Source organism: Cnephaeus nilssonii (assembly GCF_951640355.1).
Source record: "Cnephaeus nilssonii genome assembly, chromosome: 8".
Lineage (NCBI taxonomy): Eukaryota > Metazoa > Chordata > Mammalia > Chiroptera > Vespertilionidae > Cnephaeus > Cnephaeus nilssonii.
The window spans coordinates 28,426,489-28,452,009 of NC_137079.1; the positions used below are offsets into that span (position 1 = coordinate 28,426,489).

General features: G+C 46.9%; 1 protein-coding gene across 1 annotated transcript in view; it reads left to right on the top strand.

The window, feature by feature from the left end:
• The window catches only part of RASA3 (RAS p21 protein activator 3), a 115,923-nt gene that overhangs the window by 30,666 nt on the left and 59,736 nt on the right, over positions 1 to 25,521 (top strand). The window contains exon 2 of the mRNA XM_079778739.1: positions 8,036 to 8,153. Within this exon, the coding sequence (XP_079634865.1) occupies positions 8,036 to 8,153 (118 nt within the window). The remainder of the gene's footprint in view (positions 1 to 8,035; positions 8,154 to 25,521) is intronic.

The following is a 25,521-nucleotide window of genomic DNA, read 5'->3' on the forward strand; positions in this document are numbered from 1 at the left end:
AAGTCACAATTGAAAACTCCGAACCGGAGTCATAATCAGGCCTCTGGAACCTCTCCAGTTTTCTCTAGAAAAGGGAACTGGCTTTGTTTTCTGTACCCACGACTCGGGGCCAGCTCTGGTGAGCTGAGCGGAAGCAGATGGATTTCATTTTTGTGTGGTTAGTACCCGAACTTCCAGCAGAGATGCCCTTGCAGACACGCATGCCTGCTCGTCAAGTCTGGCTCTTGCGTGACATGTTTTTCTCTCTGTGTTTTCAAAGCCAGTGCTCGGCCGTGGGCAGTGTAAACCCAGAGTCTCTCGTGCTGGGATTAGGGGCTGGGAGGTCCCTCCTCTGGTCAGAAATGGGACACGAAACCCACAGTGATGCATCCTGGACGTGCTGCCGTGCGGAAGGAATTTCATCTGTGCTCTTCGGAGACAGTTTCATTATCTGCCTGGACATGTGCCTAAAATTGTTAGTCTTAATAAAATTGTTGCCATAGTCGCCCACCCCCATTTTGCCATCATAAAATAAATGAAAACCGGCCTGGCCGGCGTGGCTCAGTGGTTGAGTGTTGACCTATGAACCAGTAGGTCACAGTTCGATTCTTGGTCAGGGCACATGTCCGGGTTGCAGGCTCCATCCTCAGTGGCGGGCATGCAGGAGGCAGCCGATCAATGATTCTCTCTCATTATTGATGTTTTTCTCTCTCTTTGTCTCTCTCCTTTCCTCTCTGAAGTCAATAAAATAATATTTTTTAAAAAAGAAAACTGCTATTTCTTTGATTCAAAGTAAAGGTATAATTGAAAAGCTGGACAAGAGTGTCAGTGAGGATGTGGAGAAATTGAAACCTTTGTATAATGCTGGTGGGAATGTAAAATGGTGCAGCTGCTATGGAAATTAGTGTGGAAGTTCCTCAAACAATTAAACACAGTTACCGTGTGACCCTGCATTTCCACTCTCATGTATATATAACCAAGAGAATTCAAACCATACATTCACACAAACACTTGTACACAGATCCTGGAGCCACATTCTTCACAGTAGCCCAAAGTTGAAACATCCCAAATGCCCATCAACTGAGGAATGGATGAACATTGATGAAGAGACCATGCTGCCTTCACACCATGGAATATTACCCAGCTGTGCAAGGGACCGAGTCTGACACAGGCTGTGGTGTAGGGACCTTGAAAACATGCTGACTGAAAGGGGTCATACTCAAAAGGTCGCATAGTCTATGATTCTGTTAGTATGAAATACCCAGAATAGAAAAATCTGTAAAGATAGAAAGTAGGTTAGTAGTTGCCAGGGCCTGGGGCCGGGGGGTGGGGGAGGGGGAGGAAAGAGGACATGACAGTAAATAGGTTCCCATTTCCAGTATGGGGACAAAAATATTCTAACATTGATGGTGGTGAATATACTAAACATCATTGGACTATACACTTCAAGTGGTATGCTGAGCCTGTCTTAATAAAGCTGTTTAAAAAAGCAACAGTCAACACACACACATGTACACAGACATGCGCACACACAAGCAAATGTATAATACAGAGGCACCTCTATAGCAGAAAATGACCGCTATGGCCATGTGGGACTGGTGTCCACTCCCGGCGTGTACCACGTGTTAGCCCAGGTATTGGCCCAGGGCTTTCCAGGGCAGTTTCCAAGGTATTCATTCACTCAGACGTTCACCAGGCATTCTTCCCTTTTCTTCTTTGGGTCACATGATCAGTCCTCTTGTGGAGGGGGGGCCTGGGGGGAGCACCCAGTGAAATGCATTCCCAGTCTGCAGTTCCCTGTAGCACTGGTGGCATCCCACAGACCACGTTTTCTGTTCCGTGTGGTCTGTGCTTATTGGCACCTCTTGTTCACTGTCCAGGTGCACAGGGATCGATGTGGAGGTGGCCTCCCTGCCCTGAGTCTTGCTCTGGCGAAGGCCCGCAGCTTGCCTGGGGGAGAGCTTGTTTCCAGCGGTCATCACCTTCCAGAAGTTTCCATAATATCTCCACCTTAGCAATAAGTGTCTAAATTGTTGATGGCCTGCTTGCTGTTTTCTGGTCTTAATAGCCACTAGATAGAAAATACTGCATTAGATGAAAAAAAATATTTTGTAAACGGAGACATAAAATTTTAGTTTCCAAGGAGTAAAAAATACCCATACAGTACAACATTTTAAAATTAAAAGGAAACTAGTGGTTTCTTTATTCCTTTTCTTGACATAATTTTACAGTTTTTATTTCAGGATTGAGTTATTGTCAAGAATACTATTTTCATATCTAGCATAATTGGAAAAGCACAGGAGAATAGAGCATGCTTCCCCCCCACCCCCCCAGTGGGAAAATACCAGATTTTAAGTGAAAGAGCAAAGTTAGCTAATGTTTTGTGTGCTTTTAGGTGCTGAATAGGTTGAATTCAGTTCAAAACTGAAAATCTAATTCTGGAGATGTGCTCTTGTCTATAAAATTAATCTGAAAATGGAGAAGTGGACGATTTTCCATGTGCCATTCTTAGTGTCTTGGGCTTTTGTTTCTTGTCTGGGAGCCTAAAATGCACTCTGAGGTCTCTTTCCCCCACCCCCACTCCTGTCATAGCAATTCTGATCATCCCGTGAAAGCAGAGAGACGTTGAAAGTGCCCCACCAAATCTTAATGACTGTCCCGGCACATGGACTTGCATAAATGACAATGGCACAGCCCAGAGTGGAGCAGGAAGAGTGGAGGAGGGAGGAGGAGGGGGGAGGAGCAGGAGACGCTTCAGGGGTGTTCAGGGAGGGGAGCACAGTTCCAGCGCTGCAAGGGTGGGGGGCGGGGGGCACCGGGTCCCAGGAAGCCAGGTGGGCGGGTGCCAGCCCTGCATTCTGTGATTGCAGAGTTGCCACAGATTTTTGCCCCGAGTTACCTCCTCCCTCACTTGCAGCCTGCCCCTGGGCTGTGCATCCAGTCAGGAAGTTCTTATTACTCAAGGTTCCCATTACTCAAGGTGACCCCAGATGCCACTTGTGGGAGGAGATGGGAACTTCTAGGGACAGTTGCATCTTGGCATACAGACCAGTGCTCTGAAGAGCTGAGGCACAGGGCAGACAAGGTCAGGCATGGCTGTGAGAGGTGTTGGGAGTGGAAATGCCGGTCGGAATTGGTCCAGAGTGTACAGATCTTGCCTTGAATCAGATGGGGCAGCCCAAAGCAGCCCCTCCTCGGTTATCACCCACCTCCTCTGCTGAGGACTCTTTTCACAGGGTTTGCAATTCATATTGTGCACCCCCTTCTCCTGATGGACAGAATAAAAAGTACATGGAGCACGTTGCTGCATCTTTTATATGCCCAGTCCATCACTTAATGTCTCCCAGATAAAGCTGCCAGCCATAGACTTGCTGTAGAAGGATGTTTCCTCCTGGAGAACTGGTGTGTTTTGTTTTTAAATAAATTATGAGAATGATGTGCTCCACCATATTTCCATTTGTACTGTAGCTACTAGGAAGCTCGGCACTGAGTCACCCACATTGGGGATGGATAGATGTAATTTTCCTTCCTTTTACCATATTTTAAACTTTTAATTTCAAGTTTGACAGCCTTATTGTATACTTGGCTTTTATATTGTAGTGTACTACTTACCCTTTTTGGAAATTGGAGGAAATCCGAAACAGATGTAAGTCACTATTCATGTGTGGGTCTCCTCCGGAGAGCAAATGTATGCTCTAACGGTGGTTGGGTGATGCTCTGCGGGCGTCCAGGCAGCTCAGCATGGAGTTTTCCAGATTTCTAAATCAGTATGCAGTAGAGGAGGCTGTTTATAATTTGATTTAGAAATCCAATCTCATCTGGTTTTATGGAGTTTTGTTCTATTTAATATCAAGTGCTAAAATAGCAAGGCAGCCAAAAATATATTCAAGGAAATAGAATTTTTAATCATGAAACTGATCTCTTTGGGGAAATAAGCTTTTATTTTGTTATAATAAGCTATGTTGGCTACCAGAATGTGTAGAGCCGTTTGCATTCTCAATCAGGAAGGCCTGCCTGAAGATGGGGAGCATTAGCACGGCCATCCTTCCTCCCGTCTGCTTCCAACACGAAGGCCTCTGGGTTGGGAGGGGGTTGCTCTCACGGGACTAGTGCACTGGGCTCACAGACCTGTATGCAGTATTTAGTGAGGTTGATCTGTAGTTGAGCTGAAAGTGCCAGAGTTGTGTGGACGTCTGGTAGATTCAAGCACATCTGGGAAGTCTGCTCCCAGACGGCTCTGTTGGTATTGGCCCCAGGCTCACAGCGGGAAGAATGGTGCTTTGTCAGTTAAAGCCCTTGACCCTCACTCTTCCCTCCCAATGCCTCCTTCATCCCTGCCTCCATCCTTCTCTTCTGTGAGTTTGGTGAGAGCACATTGGCCTCCGTGCTAGGTGCTGGAGGGCAGCAAACAAGATCAGACCACCCTTAGAGCTGACACGGGTTTGAGCTCTCGCTACTCACTCCCAGAGTGCCTGGTGTCGGACATCCCCTCTCTGGGCATAGAGGGCCTTGTTCCTGAGTGCCCTCCAGGGAAGCCAGCCTTGCAGACGGGCAAGGGGCTTCTTTATCAGAGCTGAAGCCAGCTGTGGCACTGAGACCTCCCACGGCCCCTCCAGTGAGGCACAGGCATTCACCCATGGCTCTCCCCTCTCCCCAGCGGCCTGCAGGCTTGGGTTTTTCTGGCTGGTTCATTGAGAGCTTACACAGGAATTATCACCAGTCAGGGATGATGACCGCCTTCAGAGCCTAACCTTTGTTTTCCTTACCCATTGCCTGATTCCTGTAATTAGGAATCAGAGATTGCCGTTTAGGCACTGTTTATGTTACTGTTTTTTAAGTGCTGCCTTTTACTTCTGCTAGGAAATTAGGTGTTCAGAGATGATATCACACACCAAATTTGCTGTCGTTAGCAAATCTACCGATGAACAGTTCTGGTTGGTGAACAGTAAATTTTGGAGATGTGGTTAATAGGAAGAATCATATGAAAATGATTACTTATTTGCTTCTTAGAATGAAGCCAGAGTTAACTTTTCTTTTGTAGTCATTTATTCATCCATTCATTAAACAAACAGTTTAGCACTTCCTGTATAACAGGACCAGCTTTATATTCTTATGTAAATGTCTCTACTTACTAGGGGAAAAAATGCTTTTTCTCTGAGAGACAAAAAAGACCTGTAACATGTAGTTAGGAAGTGATGCAACCTCTAGCCTTTGGCATAAATAATCAACATGGAAGAAACAAATCTGTTGTAAGTATGGTTGAGGTGAAATAAGCCCTAAGAGCTGGGACATCCACCCTTGCTCTGCTGTGGGGCTTCAAGCAGAGACTTGGGAGTAACTCATCATTCTTGGCCCTTTTTGGTGGGGTTCCCAACTGTAAGAACCCTGGGCAGATTACATGGCCCAGGGCGGGGTGCTGGCTGCTGCTCCCAACCCTCCTGGTCTGAGTGGTTTGTGAATGTTGGCACAGGTCCACTAGCTGGCTCTCTGGTGTTGCCATTGTCATAGCAACAAGGATGTTTCTATAACAGTCCAGATTGGGAGCCTGTAGGGTGGGAGGAATGTGGATGAGACTGCATTCATATCAGAATAATATAATTTGGCATTTTTAAGTATCTGTTGTTCAGAGAAGGCTCTTCTTTCTTTTATCCTAACAGTCTCCACCTTGAGAGAGAGAGAGAGAGGAATATCAATGATGAGAGAGAATCATTGATCACTGCCTCCTGCTCGCCCCCTACTGGGGATTGAGTCTGCAACCCAGTCATGTGCCCTGACAGGGAATCGAACTGTGACCTCCTGGTTCATAGGTTGAAGTTCAACCACTGAGCCACACTGGCGGGGCCAAAAAATAATTTTCAAAGGAAAATATGGTAAGCCCCAATTCACATCATAAAGGTGACAGTAGGAAAGTCAATAAACTCAGGCTGGTTTGAGGTTAAAGATTTGTGAGCACTGCAAAAATGATCAGTTCAGAAACAGAACGGGAAGACTGACAGGCCCCACGGTGAGCTTGGTGTGTGCTATGGCTGCCTATTCAGGTCTGCTCAGCGAAGGGAATGGTCACCAGGAACCTGTCTGCTGCTCCTCGTACCTCCCCCTCCGCCTCCCTGTCTGCAGATGCCCATGGAGTCACGTCCTACCCTTTTCTGATGGTGGGTTCATCACTCACTCTGCATGCATATGCATGTGCGCATGTGACCTTTCACATCTGCCAGAAGCCTTCAGAGAATCTGTCTTTTGACATTTAACAACTGACTCGAAGCTTGGCTCGGATTCAAATGCCTCTTCCCAGATTGGCCATGTTTTCATTTGCTCAGCTCATGTAAAAATGGCACGTTCTAGAAGGAAGCCTTGTGATGTTAAGGTGTTTTAAGGATAATAGTGGCTATAAAAAGACAGTTATTTGTTATTTATTTTTCTTCACCAACTGAGAGTCATTGATGTTCCCTTGATGAGAAAGAAAAATTTCTGGAACCAATTGGATTAGAAAAGTCTCAAAGCTAGAGGGGCCTTGGAGAGTTCTTTCTTTTAGAGTTGGGAAACTGAGGCCCAGAGAAGAAGATAGGTCTCATGCCGGAAATGTCCACATGCATAGATTACTACTGGTACTGTTGGAAATACTAAAAAATGCCTTTGTGTATCAGAAATAAGATTTCTCGGCACAGAAATAAATTACCAGCATCTACCTGAACTGTTGTTGGCATGGTGCTGTGTGCTCACACCTGTCCTCTCTTCCTAGTGCTGAGTGTGGTGCCTGTGCACGCCCAGAGCCAGGCATCTTTAGACCTGAAATGACTTGGTGACAAGGAAGACTCTGGGAGGTGAAAGCATGTTTGAGGCATTTCTTCCATGCAGTGGTCTTCACCTGGGCATCAGCTGTCCCGGTTGAAAGCCACCTCTCATTCATTCCTGCTCTCTCTCAGTTCACAAGTAAACAGGGCTGTTTGGACAAGCCCTCATGCTTAATCTGAGCTTCTAGAAGAGAATGCTAGCCATTGTGGTTTTGATAATGATCTCTAGATAGACCCAGGGTTAAATAGGGGGTTGTGACATTGTGGACATTTTCTGCAAGGCTGGCCGGGCAAGCTGGCTGCCTTGAAGATTCCTCCCTTTTCTCCAAATGTGCTTGTGTGTGAAGGAAGGGGCTTGTGGGAGGAAGACACTCAACCTAGAGCAGCTCTCTCTTTCTTGATTTTTTCCTGATTAATCACTCTGTATTTTAAACAGCTGTCGTTCAAAATTTACTTTAATAAAGTCTTTCTCCTTAATTATTGTCCCAACTTTGACTAATATTATCAAATTAAATGCAAAATAAAAGGGAACCTGGGGATTAAATGGTTAAGCGAATTGTGGTACATACACAATGGAATATCATTTAGCCTTGAAAAGGAAGGAGCATCCGATACATGCTGTAGCATGGCTGAACCTTGAGGACATTAAGTAAAATAAGTCAGAGAGAGAAGGACACATACTCTATGATTCCACTGCTATGAGGTTTCTAGAACAGTCAGACTCAGAGAAACAGAAAGTAGAAGGGTGGTTTACAGGAGGTGGGGGGAGGAGGAAATGGGGAGTTGTTTAGTGGGTACATAGTTTTGTTTTGCAAGATGAAAAAGTTCTAGAGATTGGTTGCACAACAATGTGAATATACTTAACTCTACTGAAATGTACACTTAAAGATGATTAAGATGATTAATTTTAACATATATATGTTACCATAATTTAAACATTAAAAAAATTAAAGAGACTAATGTGAGTAAAACAAAACAAAAATCCTTAATTCCTAGGTTGATGGATTCCTACTTTTATCAATTTGTTTTAGAGGTTACTGTGAATGCTATGTTGCATTTTTAACACCACAGATGGTGTTTTCATCAATATTTTGACTTATGGTAGCACGAAAACCATGACCTTATGAAGACCTAATGAATGTACAAAAGTGAAAGCAGGTGCCTTGCTATGAAATAAACCCATTATTTGGAAACATGCCTATGATTAGCAAGGGGACCAAATAATTATATGCTATGTTGACGACATATTTACACTTGCTTTTTAGGTGAAGCCAAAAATCTTCCCACTTACCCGGGGCCAAACAAGATGAGAGATTGCTATTGCACCGTGAACCTGGACCAAGAGGAGGTTTTCAGGACCAAAATCGTGGAGAAATCCCTCTGGTAACGTCTGCTCTTGCTGTTTTATTCTGTATGGAAACTATCCTGAACACGTATGGCATCTTGCCGTCTTCTGTGTTGCTTAGTTTGAGTGAGAATTGGGAAATGTTCACATGGGCTCTGGCTTACAGGGCAGTTATAGCCAGAGCATCCATCCTCCGTGGCAAACTGATATTCCCCAGATGCTCGCGACGCCCAGGGCTGGACAGCATTGGGAACAAAGCGCACACATGTGACTGCTTGTTTGCCTCCGAGACAATTTCTTATAAGAGATGGACTGGAAAGTGTATACTGCACCAGAAGAGTACAAATCAAGGATTTTGAGTGGGTAAATATTTGGAAAGCACTTTTTTTTTTTTTTACCACCTTCCTTTAAATTTATCTAGAGAGGCGTGCCCAAGATGGTCATGGAAGTAACTATTCACTGAGGCAGGAGACCTAGAAAACATTTATTGATAGAATTTGAGGAAGACAGGGTTCAGGTAAGAAAGAGCAGCATCGAACAGGTCTTAACACTGAGATGTTTGCTGTATAATTAAAAACATTAGTGTTTCTCAACTTTAGCTTGCCTAAGAATCACTTGGAAGGTTTATTAAAAACAGATGTCTGCTCCAGGATGTCTGGGGTGGGGCTGTGATTTGCATATCTAACAACTTCCAGGAGCTTCTGCTGCTGGCCCTGGACCACACCCAGGGGATAGGAAGTGATGGCAACTAAAAGTCACAGCAGTTACAGGGGGTGGGAAGTGAGAAACCAGAAATGCGAACAGTGAGACGGCAGAACATCTTGGTACATATGTGTTAGCAGGTGGGGGGAGGGGGGAGTGGTTTGCAGTCTGGGGGAAGCACACCAAAGCCAGCAGTGGGGCCCTCAGCGTGTTGTTTATATGAAGTGAAGAATCCCTGTGCAGCCAGTGACTCCTCCTTCGGGTTTCGAATTATGGGTTGTGTGGGTCCATCCAAACAGCTATTTTGAGTTTGAGAACATTTTTAGCAGATGAATTATATCCTTGCATATTGCTGCTTCTAAGTGGGAACAAACAACACATTCCAATGACTTAGTGAATTTAATTTTTTGAAAACTGCTAAGGATCTCCTGCCCCGGAAACATGGAGACATTTCCTTCTCCATCTGCACCGTTGCCACCAACACTGGCAAGGCTCCGAGCTATTACAGTTGTGTTATTTTAATGCACACACCAGATTCTCTGGAATACTTTCCTGAAGAAAAATGAAAAGTCTGAGGAATTTGTCAGGGGTAAAGTCTGGCTTTGGGTTGATGATAAGATGACACTGGGGGTGGTGATGTTACTGAACCTTCAAGGGTTATTTCCATTTGCCTACTGTGAGAAAAATCCTTTCCAGGCTTAGTCAATGTTAGAGGCCCATGGATCATAGACTTGGAGGATTACTCTCAGTCTCTGTAAAGCTCTACTCTCCATAGGCCTGCTGAATGAGGGTCTCTGGGAAGGGAATAGATTTGGGAACCTCTCTTTTAGGCGAGGTTGAGAAATGGGGACCATTGTCATTAAAATATTTCAGACAAATTTAGAAGTAGAAATCATGGTTTCTGGTTTTGGTGGCACTAGAAAATGTTTTTATGGAGCTGAAAAGGGAGGATGAGAGTTAAATAACGACAATGATTTACCTTTCTGGGAAACCCGCTGTAATACAGCCAGAATCAGGAGTGAGCCCCTAAAATGCTGCCATAAGAAGCTAGTTAACTATAGTGAGTGCATGAGGTAATACCCCCAACTCATCAGAGCTTCTAATCCCTCCACAGACTATTCACACTTTTCTTACAGATAGTTTTAATAAACTTAGTTATTTTTGTTTATTAATTTATTCATTAGCTTAATGAATATTTATTGAGTGCTTATCTAATATACCAGATAAGGAGAGAGGTACTGTTAGCAGAAAGTTAAAACTGACAGCAAAGAAAGAGATAAACCTACACAAAATAATTACATAGTTTAAAAAATATTAGTATATGTGGCCATTTAGTATTGAAGCAAAAACCCTATTCCCATTGATGGACTTTGCAAGCTTGCAAACTAGTAGCCCCAAAGCTCTACTATACAGTGTAAGAAAAAAGACAAATAAGCCCACTTTATAAAAGAAGTTAGCAAGGAGCTGATGCCAACAGCAATCAAGGCTCAACTAAACAAGACTGTGCACACAACCCACACAGGGGTGCATCTAGAGTGCCCAGCTCAGGTGACTGCAGAGGTTAAGCCACTGGGCCCTATAGGACACCTATTACACAAGGCTACTCCACCAACACCAGGAGACATAGCAGCTCTACCTAATACATAGAAACAAACACAGGGAAGCAGCCAAAATGGCTAGACAAAGAAACATGTCACAAATGAAAGACCAGAAGAAATCTCCAGAAAAAGAACTAAATGAAATGGAAGCAACAAAACTAGATACAGAGTTCAAAACAATGGTTATAAGTTTGCTCAAGGATCTTAATGAGAGTTTCAAGGGACTTAGAAAGACTTTTAAGGATCTTAGTGAGAATTCCAAAGACATGACCAAGGACCAGTCAGAAATTAAGCATATACTAACTGAAATAAAGAATAATTTACTGGCATTCAATAGTAGAGTAGAGCATTTGGAGAATCAAATCAACAATTTGGAATATGAGGAAGCAAAAAACACCCAATCAGAAGAGCAAAAAGAAAAATAATCCAAAAATATGAATATAGTGTAAGGAGTCTCTGGGGCAACTTCAAGTGTACCAAAATTTGCATTATGGGGTGCCAGGAGGAGAAGAGAGAAAGATATTGAAAACCTATTTGCAGAAATAATGACAGAAAACTTCCCCTACCTGGTGAAAGAAATGGACTTATAAGTCCCAAACAAGAGGAACCCAAAAAGGCCCACACCAAGACATTTCATAATTAAAATGCCAAAGGTTAAAGACAAAGAAATAATCTTAAAAGCAGGAAGAGATAAGCAACTAGGAAGAAGAAGGAGGAGGAGGAGGAGGGAACAAAAAAAAGATATGAACAATAAAATGGCAGTAAATACATATCTATCAACAATTGAATCTAAAAATCAAAATAAATGAACAAGGAATCTAATGAACAAAATAAACTGATGAATAAAATAGATCGTGAGGCATGGAAACATAGAACAGACTGACGAATCTGAGGGAAGGCAGGAGGAGGAGGAGGTGGGAAGAGATTAACCAAAGAATTTAGATTCATACTAGAGGCCCGGTGCATGAATTCATGCACAAGTGGGGTCCCTTGGGGTGGCCTGCGGATATTGGGCCCCTGCTCACGCCCTCAGCCTCGCAGCCCCAGCTTGTGCCCCAGCCTCTCAGCCTCACCTGGCATCCTGCTGTGGCCTGGTGCCGCCCACTCACCTGCTCTATCATCCCACCTGCAGGGCGATTGATTGGGGCTGGTCCCCCCATCCCCCCCCCCCGCCTGGCTCCCTCAGCACCTGGGAGCCGGGTGGTGGCCCCACCCCCTGCTGACACTGCTGGTCACCTTCTGCAGGGCGATAGGACCCCTGCTCACACCCGCCTTGGCCGGGTGCCACCCGCTCACCTGCTCCACCATCCCGCTGTGGCCCCGCTCTCATCGGGGCCCATGGGGGCTTGCAGCATCTCCACTGCCACCCACTGCCAGCTCCGCGTCACTGATGCCTGCCATGTTCTGCACTGCCCCCTAGTGGTCAGCGCACATCATAGCCAGCGGTCGAACAATTTGCATATTAGGTTTTTATTATATAGGATATGTATTACCTATGGACATAGACAATAAGGTGGTGAAGGCTTAGGGTGTGGCAGGAACCAGGTGGATGTGGCCAATGGGGTACAAAAAAGGGGGACATTTGTAATACTCTCAACAATAAAGATTTTTTTAATAAAGAAGAAGTTAGCAAGGAAAATTGCTGGTGCCACATGATCCTGAATATTTGAAACCAAAAACTGTCTCTCTTGTGAGTTTGCAGCCTGAATCCACACCACATTCATGGTAGAAAAATCTCAATCCATGCATATTGATTAACGTAGTCCTAGATCAGTAGTTTGTAACATCCAGTGAGGCGGCAACATACCAGTCAAAAGCAAATCCAGTCATTTGTTTCAAGCCAAGTCCCAAAGAATTCTCCTATATAAAGTTCCACGGAACATGAGCTCAGAGGAGAAAATACACAAAGAACAAGGAAATAAAGATTCCTGTTCATTGTTAAGAGAAACAACAATGAATTTAAAGTAAAGACAACATTCAAAACATGAGCATGAAAAGAAACAATAAAGAATGACTGAACCAATTTGAAAAAGAACAAAATAGAATTTTCGGAAATAAAGAACACAAGAATTTCAATGAAAAACTCAGTGGATGAATTAAATAGCTGATTAGACATAGCTGAAAGGAAAATTGGTAAACTAGAAGGTAAATTTGAAATACACCCCAGAGACACAAAGACATGGAAAGTATAAGGTAGGTTTAGAGGAGACATAGGGATATAATGATGTCTAAACATGTCTCATAGGAACTCCAAAGGCGAGAGGGGGGAGCTGGTGGGAAGACTGTATGTGCAGATTGCAGGAAGATTCACTTATTTTCTTGAGTGGCCTTCATTAGAGGGGCAGAGTTCAGAGGCAGACCAAGTGGTGGCTGACAGAGTGGAATGAAGTGGACAAACCTGAGAGACAAGGTTGGGCAATGCTGTCTGAACTAGGCCACCTATGCAAGCCGTTGACAGCCACCACACCCCACCGTTTAGTTGTTGCCTTCAAGGAGGTGGCTGCTCCCACTTCTTGCAGCTCCCCAGCATGCCTCCTTCAGGCTCAGCGTCACCTTTGAGATCTGATCATGTATTTGGCAAAGCCACTGCAGAAAACAAAAAGCCCACATCTGCTTTCTGAACTCAAAAGAGCCTAAGGGCTTGGCTTCCTGGCAGGCCGCTGGTCAGAGCGGGCAGGGCCTTGCACTCTGTCCAAATGAGGGATGTAGTGCTTCAGCAGGAGCCTCCCAGCAGCTTCTGGGGGAAAGGGTAGCCTTGAGCTCAGTGGCTGCTCAGGATTGTCTGTCTTCTGACTCAGCATTAAGCGCAGATGGAGTGTGAGAAGAGGAAAAACACATCTCTTCTTTGCCTCCTTTTCACCAGCAGAAGGTTGCCCCCAGGGATCAGACCAGGCCCGACCATGCTGTGCTGAGTGTTCTCCAGCAGTCACTGACTGGTCTACAGCATCACCACCTATTCCTGAGAGGGTATTTGAGGAAAGTGCCGCATTTGTTCCTTTCTTCCCTTTCTCTTTATTTTATTTTATTATTTATTTATTTATTTTTTAAAAATACACTGAGTGGCCAGATTATTATGATCTCTGAATGCATAATAATCTGGCCACTCAGTGTGTGTATATATATATATTAGAGGCCCGGTGCATGAATTCGTGCATGGGTGGGGTCCGGCCAGCCTGGCCACGGGGAGGGGACATGGGCGGTTGGCCGGCCTGCCTGCTGGTCGAACTCCTGGTCGAGGGGACAATTTGCGTATTAGTCTTTTATTATATAGGATATACACTGAGTGGCCAGATTATTATGCATTCAGAGATCATAATAATCTGGCCACTCAGTGTATATCATTATTGATTTCAGAGAGGAAGGGCAGAGGGAAAGAGATAGAAACATCAATGATGAGAGAGAATCATTGATTGGCTGCCTCCTGCACATCCCCCACTGGGGATCAAGCCCACAACGCAGGCATGTGCCCTTGATCAGAATCGAACCTGGGACCCTTCAGTCCGCAGGCCGACGCTCTATCCACTGAGCCAAACCAGTTAGGGCCTTTCCCTTTATTTTTGACATGGGGGACTGGAGGTTGAGAGAGAGCGTCTGTTGCAGATTTATTTGTTAGAACTCACTGGCTCTGACACATTTGGGAGAACAAGCCCTTTCTCCCAGGCCTCGCGCCTTCACCAGGAAAGTGATTTGGGGCAAAGTTTCTGTCCTACTAGGAAAAATATCTTCCTGATGTTGAGAGGGAACTATTTTTTAATCATTTAAATGGTAACTCATTATTTGTGTATTGTTTGTTTAAACAGCTCTGTTGGCAGGGCTGGGACTGCACAGTGTGTCTGCAAGAGCATCCGAGGACTCCACTGGATGGGGCCACCTTCTGCTTCTAAAACAGGGCAGGGGAGGTTATATCCTGGAGGAAATCACCCTTTTATCCAGTGAAAAGAGCATATTGATGTTATATGAACAAAAGAGTTAAAAATAAGAGCTCTTAAGTACTGGGTTAAGCCAGTCATTTGCAAGAATATTCCATAAAGTATCAATGTTTTCATTTCCTTTTCTCCATGTAAGTGATTCCTGTGAGGAAGATATTGCCTACCTTTCCCCGGGAAATCCCCACAAAATATATTAAAAACAAAACAAAACAAACCCCAGCTCCTGGCTCAGTGAAGTGCTGTCTCAAGGCTTCCGATCTGACTCTCACCTCCCCCAGTGGCAGTTCTGATTGAGGCTGTGCTGAGCCTCCACCCCACAGCCCACCCTGGACCTCTGCCCCAAGTCCAGCCCCGAAGCCCCTGCCCTCTTGCTTCCTCCCACCTGTTTCCATTTGGGTTGCCATCTGGAAGGGAAGGGGTACCACATGGTCCTGGCCCGAGCCACCAAGGCATGGCACCTGCTGCCCTTCTCATTTTTCCCCTCACTGCTCCTCACGTTCTGGTTGGAATGGTGCCTACCCTTCTGGGAGTTTGGTTATCTCTGCTAAGTGGTGAAGGCAGGTAACAAGGCTGTGTTCATAGTAAGATGCCTTTTTATTTAAAAAATTGGGATTGCTCCAAAAATGGTCTTGAACATCTATATATATATATATATATATATATATATATATATATATATATATATATATATAAGCTAAGCAACCGTTATGACGGAACGACCGGTCGACCAGTCGCTATGATGCACACTGACCACCAGGGGGCAGACACTGAAGGCAGGAGCTGCCCCCTGGTATTCAGTGCGCTCCCACAGGGGGAGTGCCGCTCAGCCAGAAGCCGGGCTCACAGCTGGCGAGCGCAGCTGCGGCAGCGGGAGCCTCTCGAGACTCCGCGGCAGCACTACCTAGTGGAGGCGGCAGCAGGCATAGTGGGCTGGGATGAGCATGAGCGGTGCAGCACCGGCCCCGCTTCTGGCTCCTTCCTGGCCGCCTGCCACTTGGCGCACTGCTACATCCCTCAGGGGATGTCCGACTGCCAGTTTAGGCCCGATCCCCGCAGGCCAGTCGGACATCCGGCAGTCAGACGTCCCCCAAGGGGTCCCGGATGCGAGAGGGTGCAGGCCAGGCTGAGGGACACACCCTGTACCCCCAGTGCATGAATTTCATGCACCTGGCCTCTAGTATGAACATAAATGTCATTGTGGTTATTTTCTCAGGGTAGTCGGATTAGGGTGGGTAGTTTTGTTCTTTTGTTTGCTTCTTTTTTTTACATTAGAAATTAGTAAAATGATGGCTTTCTAGAGCAAAGTGAGGAGGAGCTAACTCATTGCCTCATTTATTGACAGGGGCGTAATTATAGACTTTTAATCTTGTCATTCTGGCTGAGAACTTACCCAGAGAGAGGCTGTTCACAGTGGGTGGTACGCACTTCTGATTGAGAAGGAGCGTGTGGGTCAGTGACATGAGGCTGTCCTGCTCGGACTGGAAAATGCAAATCACTCGGAAAATAGCACTGTTTGTGGTAGATATGACTAAACCCAGGAAGACCTTAGCAGCTCCACACTTTTTAGGAGGGGAGAAGCTATTTGGGGCTAGAATTCGAAAGGATAGGAGGAATGTGGTTTGGGAGACAGACTTCATTTTCTGTGATTTTTAAAAAAATATATTTTATTGACTTTTTACAGAGAGGAAGAGAGAGGGATAGAGAGCTAGAAACATCGATGAGAGAGAAACATCGATCAGCTGCCTCCTGCACACCCCCCACTGGTGATGTGCCCGCAACCAAGGCACATGCCCCTGACCGGAATCGAACCTGAGACCCTTGAGTCCGCAGGCCGACACTCTATCCACTGAGCCAAACCGGTTTCGGCAATTTTCTGTGATGTTTTTAATAAAAACCCAGTTGTTAATTAGAAAACACTGACTTTGAAATTAAGAGAGTATATAGATAACATTTTCTCTGCTGACATTTACTTTTCTACCTAATTTCTCAAGTTAAAGCTTTTTAAAAAATGTTTTTATTGATTTTAGAGGGAGAGGAAAGTTAGAGGGAGAGGGACATCAAACGGCTGCCTCCTGCATACCTCCTACAGGGGATCGAGCCTGCAGCCCTGACCAGAATGGAACCAGCAACCTCTAGGTGCATGGGACAATGCTCCACCCACTGAGCAACACTGGCTGAGCTCAAGTTAAAGCTTTAAAAATTCTTTCGGATATAAATGTAGACCTCTGGCCCAGATATTCCACACCAGCTAGAGTAGATGAACCCATCCCCCCACAATCCTGGGGTACACCAGGTGGTGAGATACATCCCTCCATGATTCTGGGGCATGCCAGGTAGGAAACCATGTCCCCCACAATCCTGGGGTGCTCTAGGTGGGGCATTCCAAGAAGTGAGATCCATCCCTCCAAGTCCTGGGGTGCTCCACGCAGGGAGACACATCCTTTCAAGTGTCTTTGCATGACTGAGAGGATCAGGGATCCAGTGCACTAGGATGTTATTAGTGATAATCACATCCTCAATGGGTTTTCCTGGAAAGGCCTGATTTTTGGTCATCATAACCTTTGAGATGCTGTTTTTATGGGTGAGTCTTGTGAAAAGAATTTTCCTGGCTAGCTTTATGTAAATCACATTTTCTGAAGACCTTGTGTGCTTTCTGTCACAGCATTTATTTTTATCCTCTATGCTGGTTTCTGGCAGCGGGCTGGTTGCATGGCTCTGACCTGGTTACAGTGTTTCACACCGGACCACAGGGTCCCAGGCTTGGTGCCATGCTTCAGTGCACGAGCAAGGGCAGAGGCGGGTGAGGTCGGTGAGAACATCTCTCTACCACCATGCCATCCTCTCTCTCCTACTTCTTTCTCCCGGTCTTCCGAGGAGGGATATTTGCATCCGGGGCGATTCCGTGGTCAAGGAGCCATCTGTGTTATTTCCACATTTAAGAACGGTTTAGATGTGCAGTTTCTAAGTAAGGACTTTCTCCTCAACTCGAGAGGTGGGCGATGACCATCAACATCAAGGTCCTGGTAGTCGCAGTTGTCATGGCCTTCGGAACTCCTCACATTGACATTGGCGGAGTGGGCCTTGGGAGTTCCAGGATCTCCGTGGGATGAGTGGTGGGTCCCTGGGGTTTATGACGGCTCCAGGGACCCCCTGGGTCCAGGGTGACCCTGCAGCGTCCTGAGCATCCTCTTCCTGACATCCAGCTCCAATTTCTCCTTCTGTTTCTCCTAAGTCACAGGATCCCGACTCGTGTCCGAATGTGAGGGTTCTCTCAGAGCTTCGCAGGAAAGCTCAGCTGATGGCGAGCACTGGTTTGCTTTCTTTGCACATTGAGCGCCTCCTGCACACCGAGGCCCAGGCCCAGGCCCGGTCGGGGCTTATTGGCAGTGTGGTGCCAGGTGTGGTGGCCCCTGTAAGGGAGACTGTGGGTGTGCTCACTGCTGGATGGGCTTGCATGGGGAAGGAGCCAGGTCTGACCTCATACCCCTCCTGCCCTGTCTGCCCTCCCTGAGTGGAGCATTAGGGTGCCTCCCTTCCTTTCTCCTTTGGGAGCTGTGGGCTGGGCAGTTTCTGGGCTGGCCTGATGGCTGGAGTGTATGGGGTTACCCTGCGCAAGTTAGAACCTTTTGCAGGAGACCCTACAAGCTTTCCCCACAGGATGCCCACCCCTCTCCTCCTCTGGGCTCCTTCCTGACACTGTTCTCCTCTTTTAGGGCCTTTTTTTTTTTTGGAGTTTGAAATGTTTCTGCTGTCACAACTGGCCAGCCTGTGACTCAGGCTTCTAAGAACTGTTGTCTCAGTCACTGTATAAAGCGCGGCCAGGCCTCAGTAAAGATGGTCTGATTGTAACTTGTTAAGAACATGTGGTTTCCACCTGGGAGACACGGGGAGTGGGAGGGGAGGAGCTGCTGTGGACGACAGGTCTTGGCATTTTGGGAGCTGTGTGCAGTGGTGTGAGCCGTGCACAGCATCCAGTGGGCCCACCATAACCCTATGGATAGGAGTCTTGCAGATGGGGAAACTGAGTCTTGGAGAAGTGAGGTAACTTGCTCAGGCCCCTTGGAACTGGGTCAGGCCAGGAAATACAGGCTGCCGATCGCCCATTGAGGGGGTGGTCGTGGCCAGAGGACTCTGGTTCCGACGCACAGATGTCCAGCTTGGCTCCTGGCCCTCCAGGAAGAGCATGAACAGCTTCCTGCGAGTGTTTCCCAGCCCCGGCCCTGTACCGGCCCAATGTGGACTTCCTGTTCCTCTGGCCTGGCCTGCAAGGCCGGGCTGCCAGCTGTTCTTGGTGTCCCTGTGACCTGGCAGCGGCCACCACGGACCCTTCAGCGCTTCACGGAAAGCGTCCGCAGCCCCAGTGCTCGTGCTGCGTCCCTGCAGTGCAGGCTGTGATCGGCCCAGGTGACAGAACCCGTGGGTGAGTCCAGCCGGGACACTTCTGCCCCAGCATTTGGACAAAACCTGCTCTGACCTCAGAGTCTCTCCTTCCCGGGGGGAGGGTTAACTCCAGTCCCCACTTAAAATCTGCAGGACGCTGTGCAGCACGCCATGCATTTCTTCATCCTGTCCCGTGTGGTGACAGAGTGGCTTTCTCTCCGGGGAGCTGCCTCTCCGTGGGGAGGCTGCTGTGAATAGTTCAGGCGGTGACATAGGGGTGAGGATTAGAGTTCAGTATGAGACAACACCTTGCCTTTCAGTAAGATGCAATATCTTTTTGGGAACCTCAGGGGAAAAAAACCACAACCGTTTGTAATGAAAGATGCCGAGGGTCCGTGCTGCACAGGGGTTTTTAAGTCTCCATCTAAAGGAAATGAGAGGCGGACTTAGCAGAAACCAAAACGGCTTTCCTCCTGCCTCTGAGTGCCTGCAGGATAACTGTGGCTGCGGGAGGCCCCTTTCTGGAACTCGATCGGCGGGCCTTCCCATGCCAGGTGCCGCACTGCCTGCTGCAGATATTGCACCCCAACAATCCATGTGGGGTGCAGGCTACGTGACTTCCTCCCCATGCCCGGACCTTTGGTTTCATGGCATTTTAATCCATGTTAGTTAATGATTTAACCACATGCACATTTTATTAGCTGAGCACTGAGCTGTTCAGAGATAGGCCGGTGCCCTTTTTGGAAAACTGGCCTCGCTTACTTGGCTTCAGTTCACGCTGGGCCGGGAAGGAAGCGAGCCCTGGGTTCCCCTGGGAGCCACGACCCACTGCTTCTGGACGCTCAGCCCTCGGCGGTGGCCTTCTCTGTGGTGTCTCCATAGCTCAGGCTTCGAGGCACAAAGACCGTCTTAAGAATAGCCCTGTCACAAAGAGACGCAGTGCGGGCTCCCTATTCCTCAGCACGCAGCCTTTCTCCATCTGCCCAGACTGCGGAGCGGCTCCTCAGCTCCCCCGCCGCTCCCCCTGACCCCAGAGGTTGGGAAATAGATGCAGGCATTTGCGAAATAACATGAAACCGGGGAAAACCAGGCTCCCGGCTGTTTTCTCACGAGCAAACATCGTTGAGCAGTGGCAGGCAGCCGTGGTGTGGGATGGGGCGTGCCAGCCTCGCAGATGCTGGGAAATGACTCACGGAGTTTTCTCTGTTGGGCCCCCAGTGCAGCCCCGTCTCCACCTCTGGGCCGCACATCTGGGCTGTGGGAGGAGGAAGAGGCATGCAGAGCGTTCCTTAAAGATCAACCTGGTTTTCTGCAGGTTTTGTTCTTCTTTCCTTGGGAGAGTTTGCTTGATTCTGTGGAACTTCATTTGCGCTCCTCTCTGTAATTACTGGGGGCCAGAGCTTGTCACTCGGGCCGGCCTCAGAGGCAGATGCCGCTGCACGCATTATGTTCCCTCTGTCAGACAGCGGTATTTACGGCAAGCCAAGTCCTTTGGGCGGCGCTTTTCTCTTTATTTGGAAAGAGGGTTCTGGAGCCCCAAGGCTGTAAGTGGGAACCGACAGTGCAGGGACATTAATCACGCCTCTGACTGGGCTGACCTTGGGCTGGGGACAAAGCCGGGCCTGTGGGGAGAGGTACCCCAGGTTAAGCCTCTACTGGGAAGGGGAAGCCCAAGGCTGTGTGGCCCCTTTGAGTCCACCAGAAAGAATATATTGTCTTGCCAGGCACATGCAGAGGGTGGGGGTGTGAGAACTCTCCCTGCTCCCAATCACTGACAGTCGCCTTTTTCTTTCGGCATGAACTTCCCACTCTGCTGCCCAAGAACCGACGAGTGCAAACTTTCTTGTTCACTCGGAAGGAGGGGTGGGTTGTCCAGGTGACCACTGTGGTGGTTGAAGTAGTTGGCACGTGGGGTTTGGGGGCCTTCATCCCACTTCTGTCCTCTGTCCGCAGGGCTAGAGGAAGGGGAGGCCGGCTGTGTGGCCCACCCCCCTTATACCCCATGTGGGTCCTTCTTGAAGCTGGGAGGGTTGAGATGTCCTGAGAGATGCCATGTCAGGGCTGAAATGGTCCTTCTGCTGCAGGCAGCTTCCGCTCCTTGCCCAGGGACCCTCTTGCTCTTCTGGTGGCTCATATGTCAGAAATGGCAGGATCACATGCCCGTACTTGCCCAGTGATGGCAGATAGTGTTAGCAAAGTTGTGGTGTTTCTAGTTTAAAAAGATATTCCTTATTTGTTGTGCTGTAGTTATTTGTCTTTTAATTTGCAGAGTAAGTTTACAAGTTCTCGGTGGATTAATATTCTGAGCATGGAAATTATATGAAAGATGGGCATTTAATAGGAGATCGGCCAGAGGCATTTTAACAGAAAATGAGACAGAAAATGCTCATATGCACATGAAAGATATTCAACCTCAACAATAATTTAAACTTTTCAAATGAAAGCGGTGTTGTGGTTTGTTGTTATTGTTTATTGGTTTGTTTTGCCGTTACTTTAGCAAAGTTTGTAAATACTGGTAAGACTCTGGGTTGATGGGCGTTAGGGGTAAATTGGTCCCCCCTTCTGGAGGGTTATATAACATTATGCATTAAAACATAGGACAGTGAATACTCTCCTGCCAAGCAGAATTTATCTTAAGGGAACAATTGGAGAGCTGTGCAAAGACCCCCTACCCTAGAGTCTCATTCTGTGCTGCTCCTAATGATAAAAGTTGGGGAGGACCCAGCTGTCCATCAGTGTTGGAATGGGTGAATTGAGCAGTTGTCGTTCAGACCTCAAGTACTGTGTGGCTGCTAACATTTTATATATAGACTAGAGGCCTGGTGCACAAAATTTGTGCACTGGCAGGGGGTTATCCCTCAGCCCAGCCTGCACCCTCTCCAATCTGGGACCCCTTGGGGGATGTCCTACTGCCAGTTTAGGCCCAATCCCACAGGCCTAATTGACACCTAACTGCTCCCCTGCCGGCCCAATTGCCCCCAACTGCTCTCCCCTGCTGGCCTGGTTGCCCCCAACTGCCCTCCCCTGCTGGCCTGGTCACCCCCAACTGCCCTCCCCTGCTGGCCATCTTGTGGCAGCCATCTTTGACCACATGGGGGTGACCATCTTGTGTGAGGGTGTGAGGGTCAATTTGCATATTGCCTCTTTATTATATAAGATAGATAGATAGATAGATAGATAGATAGATAGATAGATAGATAGATTTCAGAGAGGAAAGGAGAGAGAGAGAGTGATAGAAACATCAATGATGAGAGAAAATCATTGATTGGCTGCCTCCTGCATGCCACACACTAGGAATTGAGCCCGCAACCTGGGTATGTGCCCTGACCAGGAATCAAACTGTAACCTCCTTGTTTATAGGTTGACGCTCAACCACTGAGCCACACCCGCTGTGCAAACATTTTATGTTCTTATTTGGAAAGCTGTCCATGGCATGATGTGAAAGGAAAAAGCTGACTACATATCAGAATATATAATATGATCCCACTTTTATTTTATTTTAGTATATTTTTATTTATTTCAGAGAGAGGAAGGGAGAGGGAGAGAGAGAAACATCAATGATGAGAATTATTGATCGGCTGTCTCCTGAACCCCGCCCTCGCCCCCCCCCTCAGGATCAAGCCAAAACCCAGGCATGTGCCTTGACCGGGAATTGAACCCTGACCTCCTGATTCTTGGACTGATGCTCAATCACTGAGCCACCAGCCAAGCAATCCCACTTTTATTTTAAAAATATGTGCCTCGGTCTACCTCTATTTCTATTCTATATACATACATCTTTAGAGAAAAAACAACTCTAGGAGGAATACCCTACAATGTTAATTCTGTTTTTTGCTTTGTGACATCTTTATGTAATTTAAAAATAGTTTTATTGAGATATAATTCACATACCATATAATTTACCCATTTAAAATGTACAACTCTATGGTTTTCAGTATATTTAGAGTTGTGCAGCCATCACCACAATCAATTTTAGAACATTTTTATCTCCCTAAAAAGAAACCCGTTCCCTTTAACTGTCTCCATTTCCTGCCAACACCCTGCTACCCAGCCCCTGGCAGCCACTACCACTTTCTGTCTACAGATTTGCCTGTTCTGGGGTTTCATGTAAATGGAATCCTACACTATGTGGCCTGTGGGTCTGACTTTTTCCAGGCTCATCCACTTGACAGCATGCGTCAGGGGTTCGTTTCTTTCTGTGGCTGATACTATCCCAGTGTTTGGCTGGACCACATTTTGTTTATCCATTCATCTGTTGATGGACATTTGGGTTGTTTCCATCTTGGCTGCTGTGAGTTATGCTGTTAAATTGCATGTATGAGTTTTTGTGCGGACACGTGGTTTCATTTCTCCGGGTATATGCCCAGGAGTGGGGTTGTTGGGCCATGTGGTTACTCTATATTTACCATTTTAGGAACTGCCATTGCTTTCCAAAGTGGCCATTTTACATTTCTCTAAGCAGTGAATGAGGGTTCGAATTTCTCCACATCCTCACCAACACTTGTTATTATGTCTTTTTTATTCTAGCCATTCTGGTGGGTCCAAAGTCCTCGATAGACTGTCATTCTTAAAAAGAAAAAAATACATATTTTTTGGTTTTAGTTAAAATGAAGTATTCTTTTGAAAGCAAACAAAATTCAGATCATAAAGGAGTAAAAAAAGAACATGGAGAAATTCTAAAAATTTACACATAAGTCTAATTATGAATCAATTTACTGTGAAAAATGATGTCTTCCTGGGATACATATGCCAAATGTGGGGGAAGGATTAGGCATAGTCTATAGGTGATGGTGCCTGCAGACCAAGCCTCCACAATAAATGGCCCCAAGACCTTCCAGGTCAGCGCCCATCCCCCTTTTAAGTCAATGACATACCCTTCATGTGTGTGTCTTTGAATCTTTTTGTACACACACACACACACACACACACACACACACACACACAGGCACACACATACCTCCATGTGCACAGGCACACCCACACACATCTGCACATTTGCACACATACATACACACACACACAATTTATGTGTACACGCACACACATGCACACACACTTTCACTGACCTACTTTCTGGAGTGTCTTTCCTCCTGAGTGTCAGAGGGTTTCCTGTAGACTATGTCATTAATCTTCACGATGTTTTAGGCTCTTAGTCACACGTCGAATAAGTGGGAACTAAGAGAGCTGGCACTCACAGGAGGAGTGGGTTGTGGAACTGGAAGTTAACCCAGTGCATCACACTCCTGTGGAGTCTGTTGACATCAGACAGAGCCTCACTAATGCAGACGACGAGTCACAGGAAGGCGCATCAAGGCAAAGAGTCCACTGGGGAGAATAAGCTTAGATGGGGCTTTTGAATGAGCATTTGTTAAACTATGGACCTTCACTTGATGGAAGTCTTAGGCATCTGCTTTCCTTGAAAGATGGAAGGATAGTTCTTGTTTTTAGATGGCTACTTCTCTGAAATACTCAGAACAATTTAAGTACTTGAGATCTCTGAAGATTTTGTTTTCATTACAAAGAAATGGTTTTCTAAGTAAAGTTCACCCAGTCTCTGGACAAATTTTAAAAAATGATGAAATCAGTTAAATGCAAATGGAAGTTGTATTGTCATCAAGGTATGGGTCCTAGTGAGAAGAGGTGGGCGTTGCCTGGTCTCCCCGCCTTGGTCCCACAGCTCCCTCCTGGGGTGGGGGGCGGGGATGGGCATGGCTGTCACCTTTCTCCCTTCCCTCCCCTCTAGTGTCCTTAGCATAGCAGCAGTCAGTCCCTGTGTCAGCCCAGGTCTGGAGGTCCGCGCCGAGCATTGTCCACGCTCCACTTTGTCGGGAGAGCATCTGTCTGCCAGATGCCCCCGATCCTCGTTCCTAGTGAGCTGCTGTGTGATGGCCCAGGAGAATAAAACACCACAATCACTACAATTGGTGTCGGCTGGGCAGGTGCCATCTGGAGCCCAGGGCAGACCACATCTTCTGGCTCATCCGGCCCTGTCTCAAGGCCCTGCTTCAACACAGCCTCTGCTTCCATCATCGTGTGTCCTTCTCTGGCTCCGACCCCTCTTCTGCCCTGAGATCCTTGGGCCCACCTGGATAGTCCAGGAGGACTTCAAACTCAAGATCCTTAACTAAATCCCATCTACAAAGTCCCATTTGCCATGTGAGGTAACATATTCACAGGCCCTGGGAATTAGGACCTGGACACGGTGGGATTCAAAGCCGCACACTATTTCTTTGCCTGTAAACATACACTAGATAGACTGGCCGGTGCCTCAGTTTCCCCACCTTGTGAGGGCTAAATACAGTTGACCCTTGAACAACGAACTGTTGGGCTCCACTTGTCCGTGAATTTTAAAACCCGTGTTATTCAAGGGTCAACTCTGTTTGCTACCTGTTGGGGCTCAGAACAGGACCTGGGATGTCATGGGTGCCCAGGGGAAGCTGGCCATCCCACTGGGGCACAGGTTCCCAGGAGGCTGGTCCAATGCCCAGAATGCAGGAATTATTTTGGCTCCTCTTCTGAGGGTGAGCTGTAAGGAGGAGAGGAGCTAGAAAAAGGGCTATAAAGAGTCCTCTTCATGCTATAGGAATTAAAAAATATTTTTTTTAATCCTCACCTGAGAATATTGATTTGAGAGAGAGAGAGAGAGAGAGAGAGAGAGAGAGAGAGAGAGAGAGATCAATTGGTACCCGCCCCAACCCACACACACATGCCCTGACTGTGAATCAAACCCACAACCCTCTGGTACACTGGATAGTGCTCCAACTGAGTGCACCACCTGGCCAGGGCTGTAGAAAAAT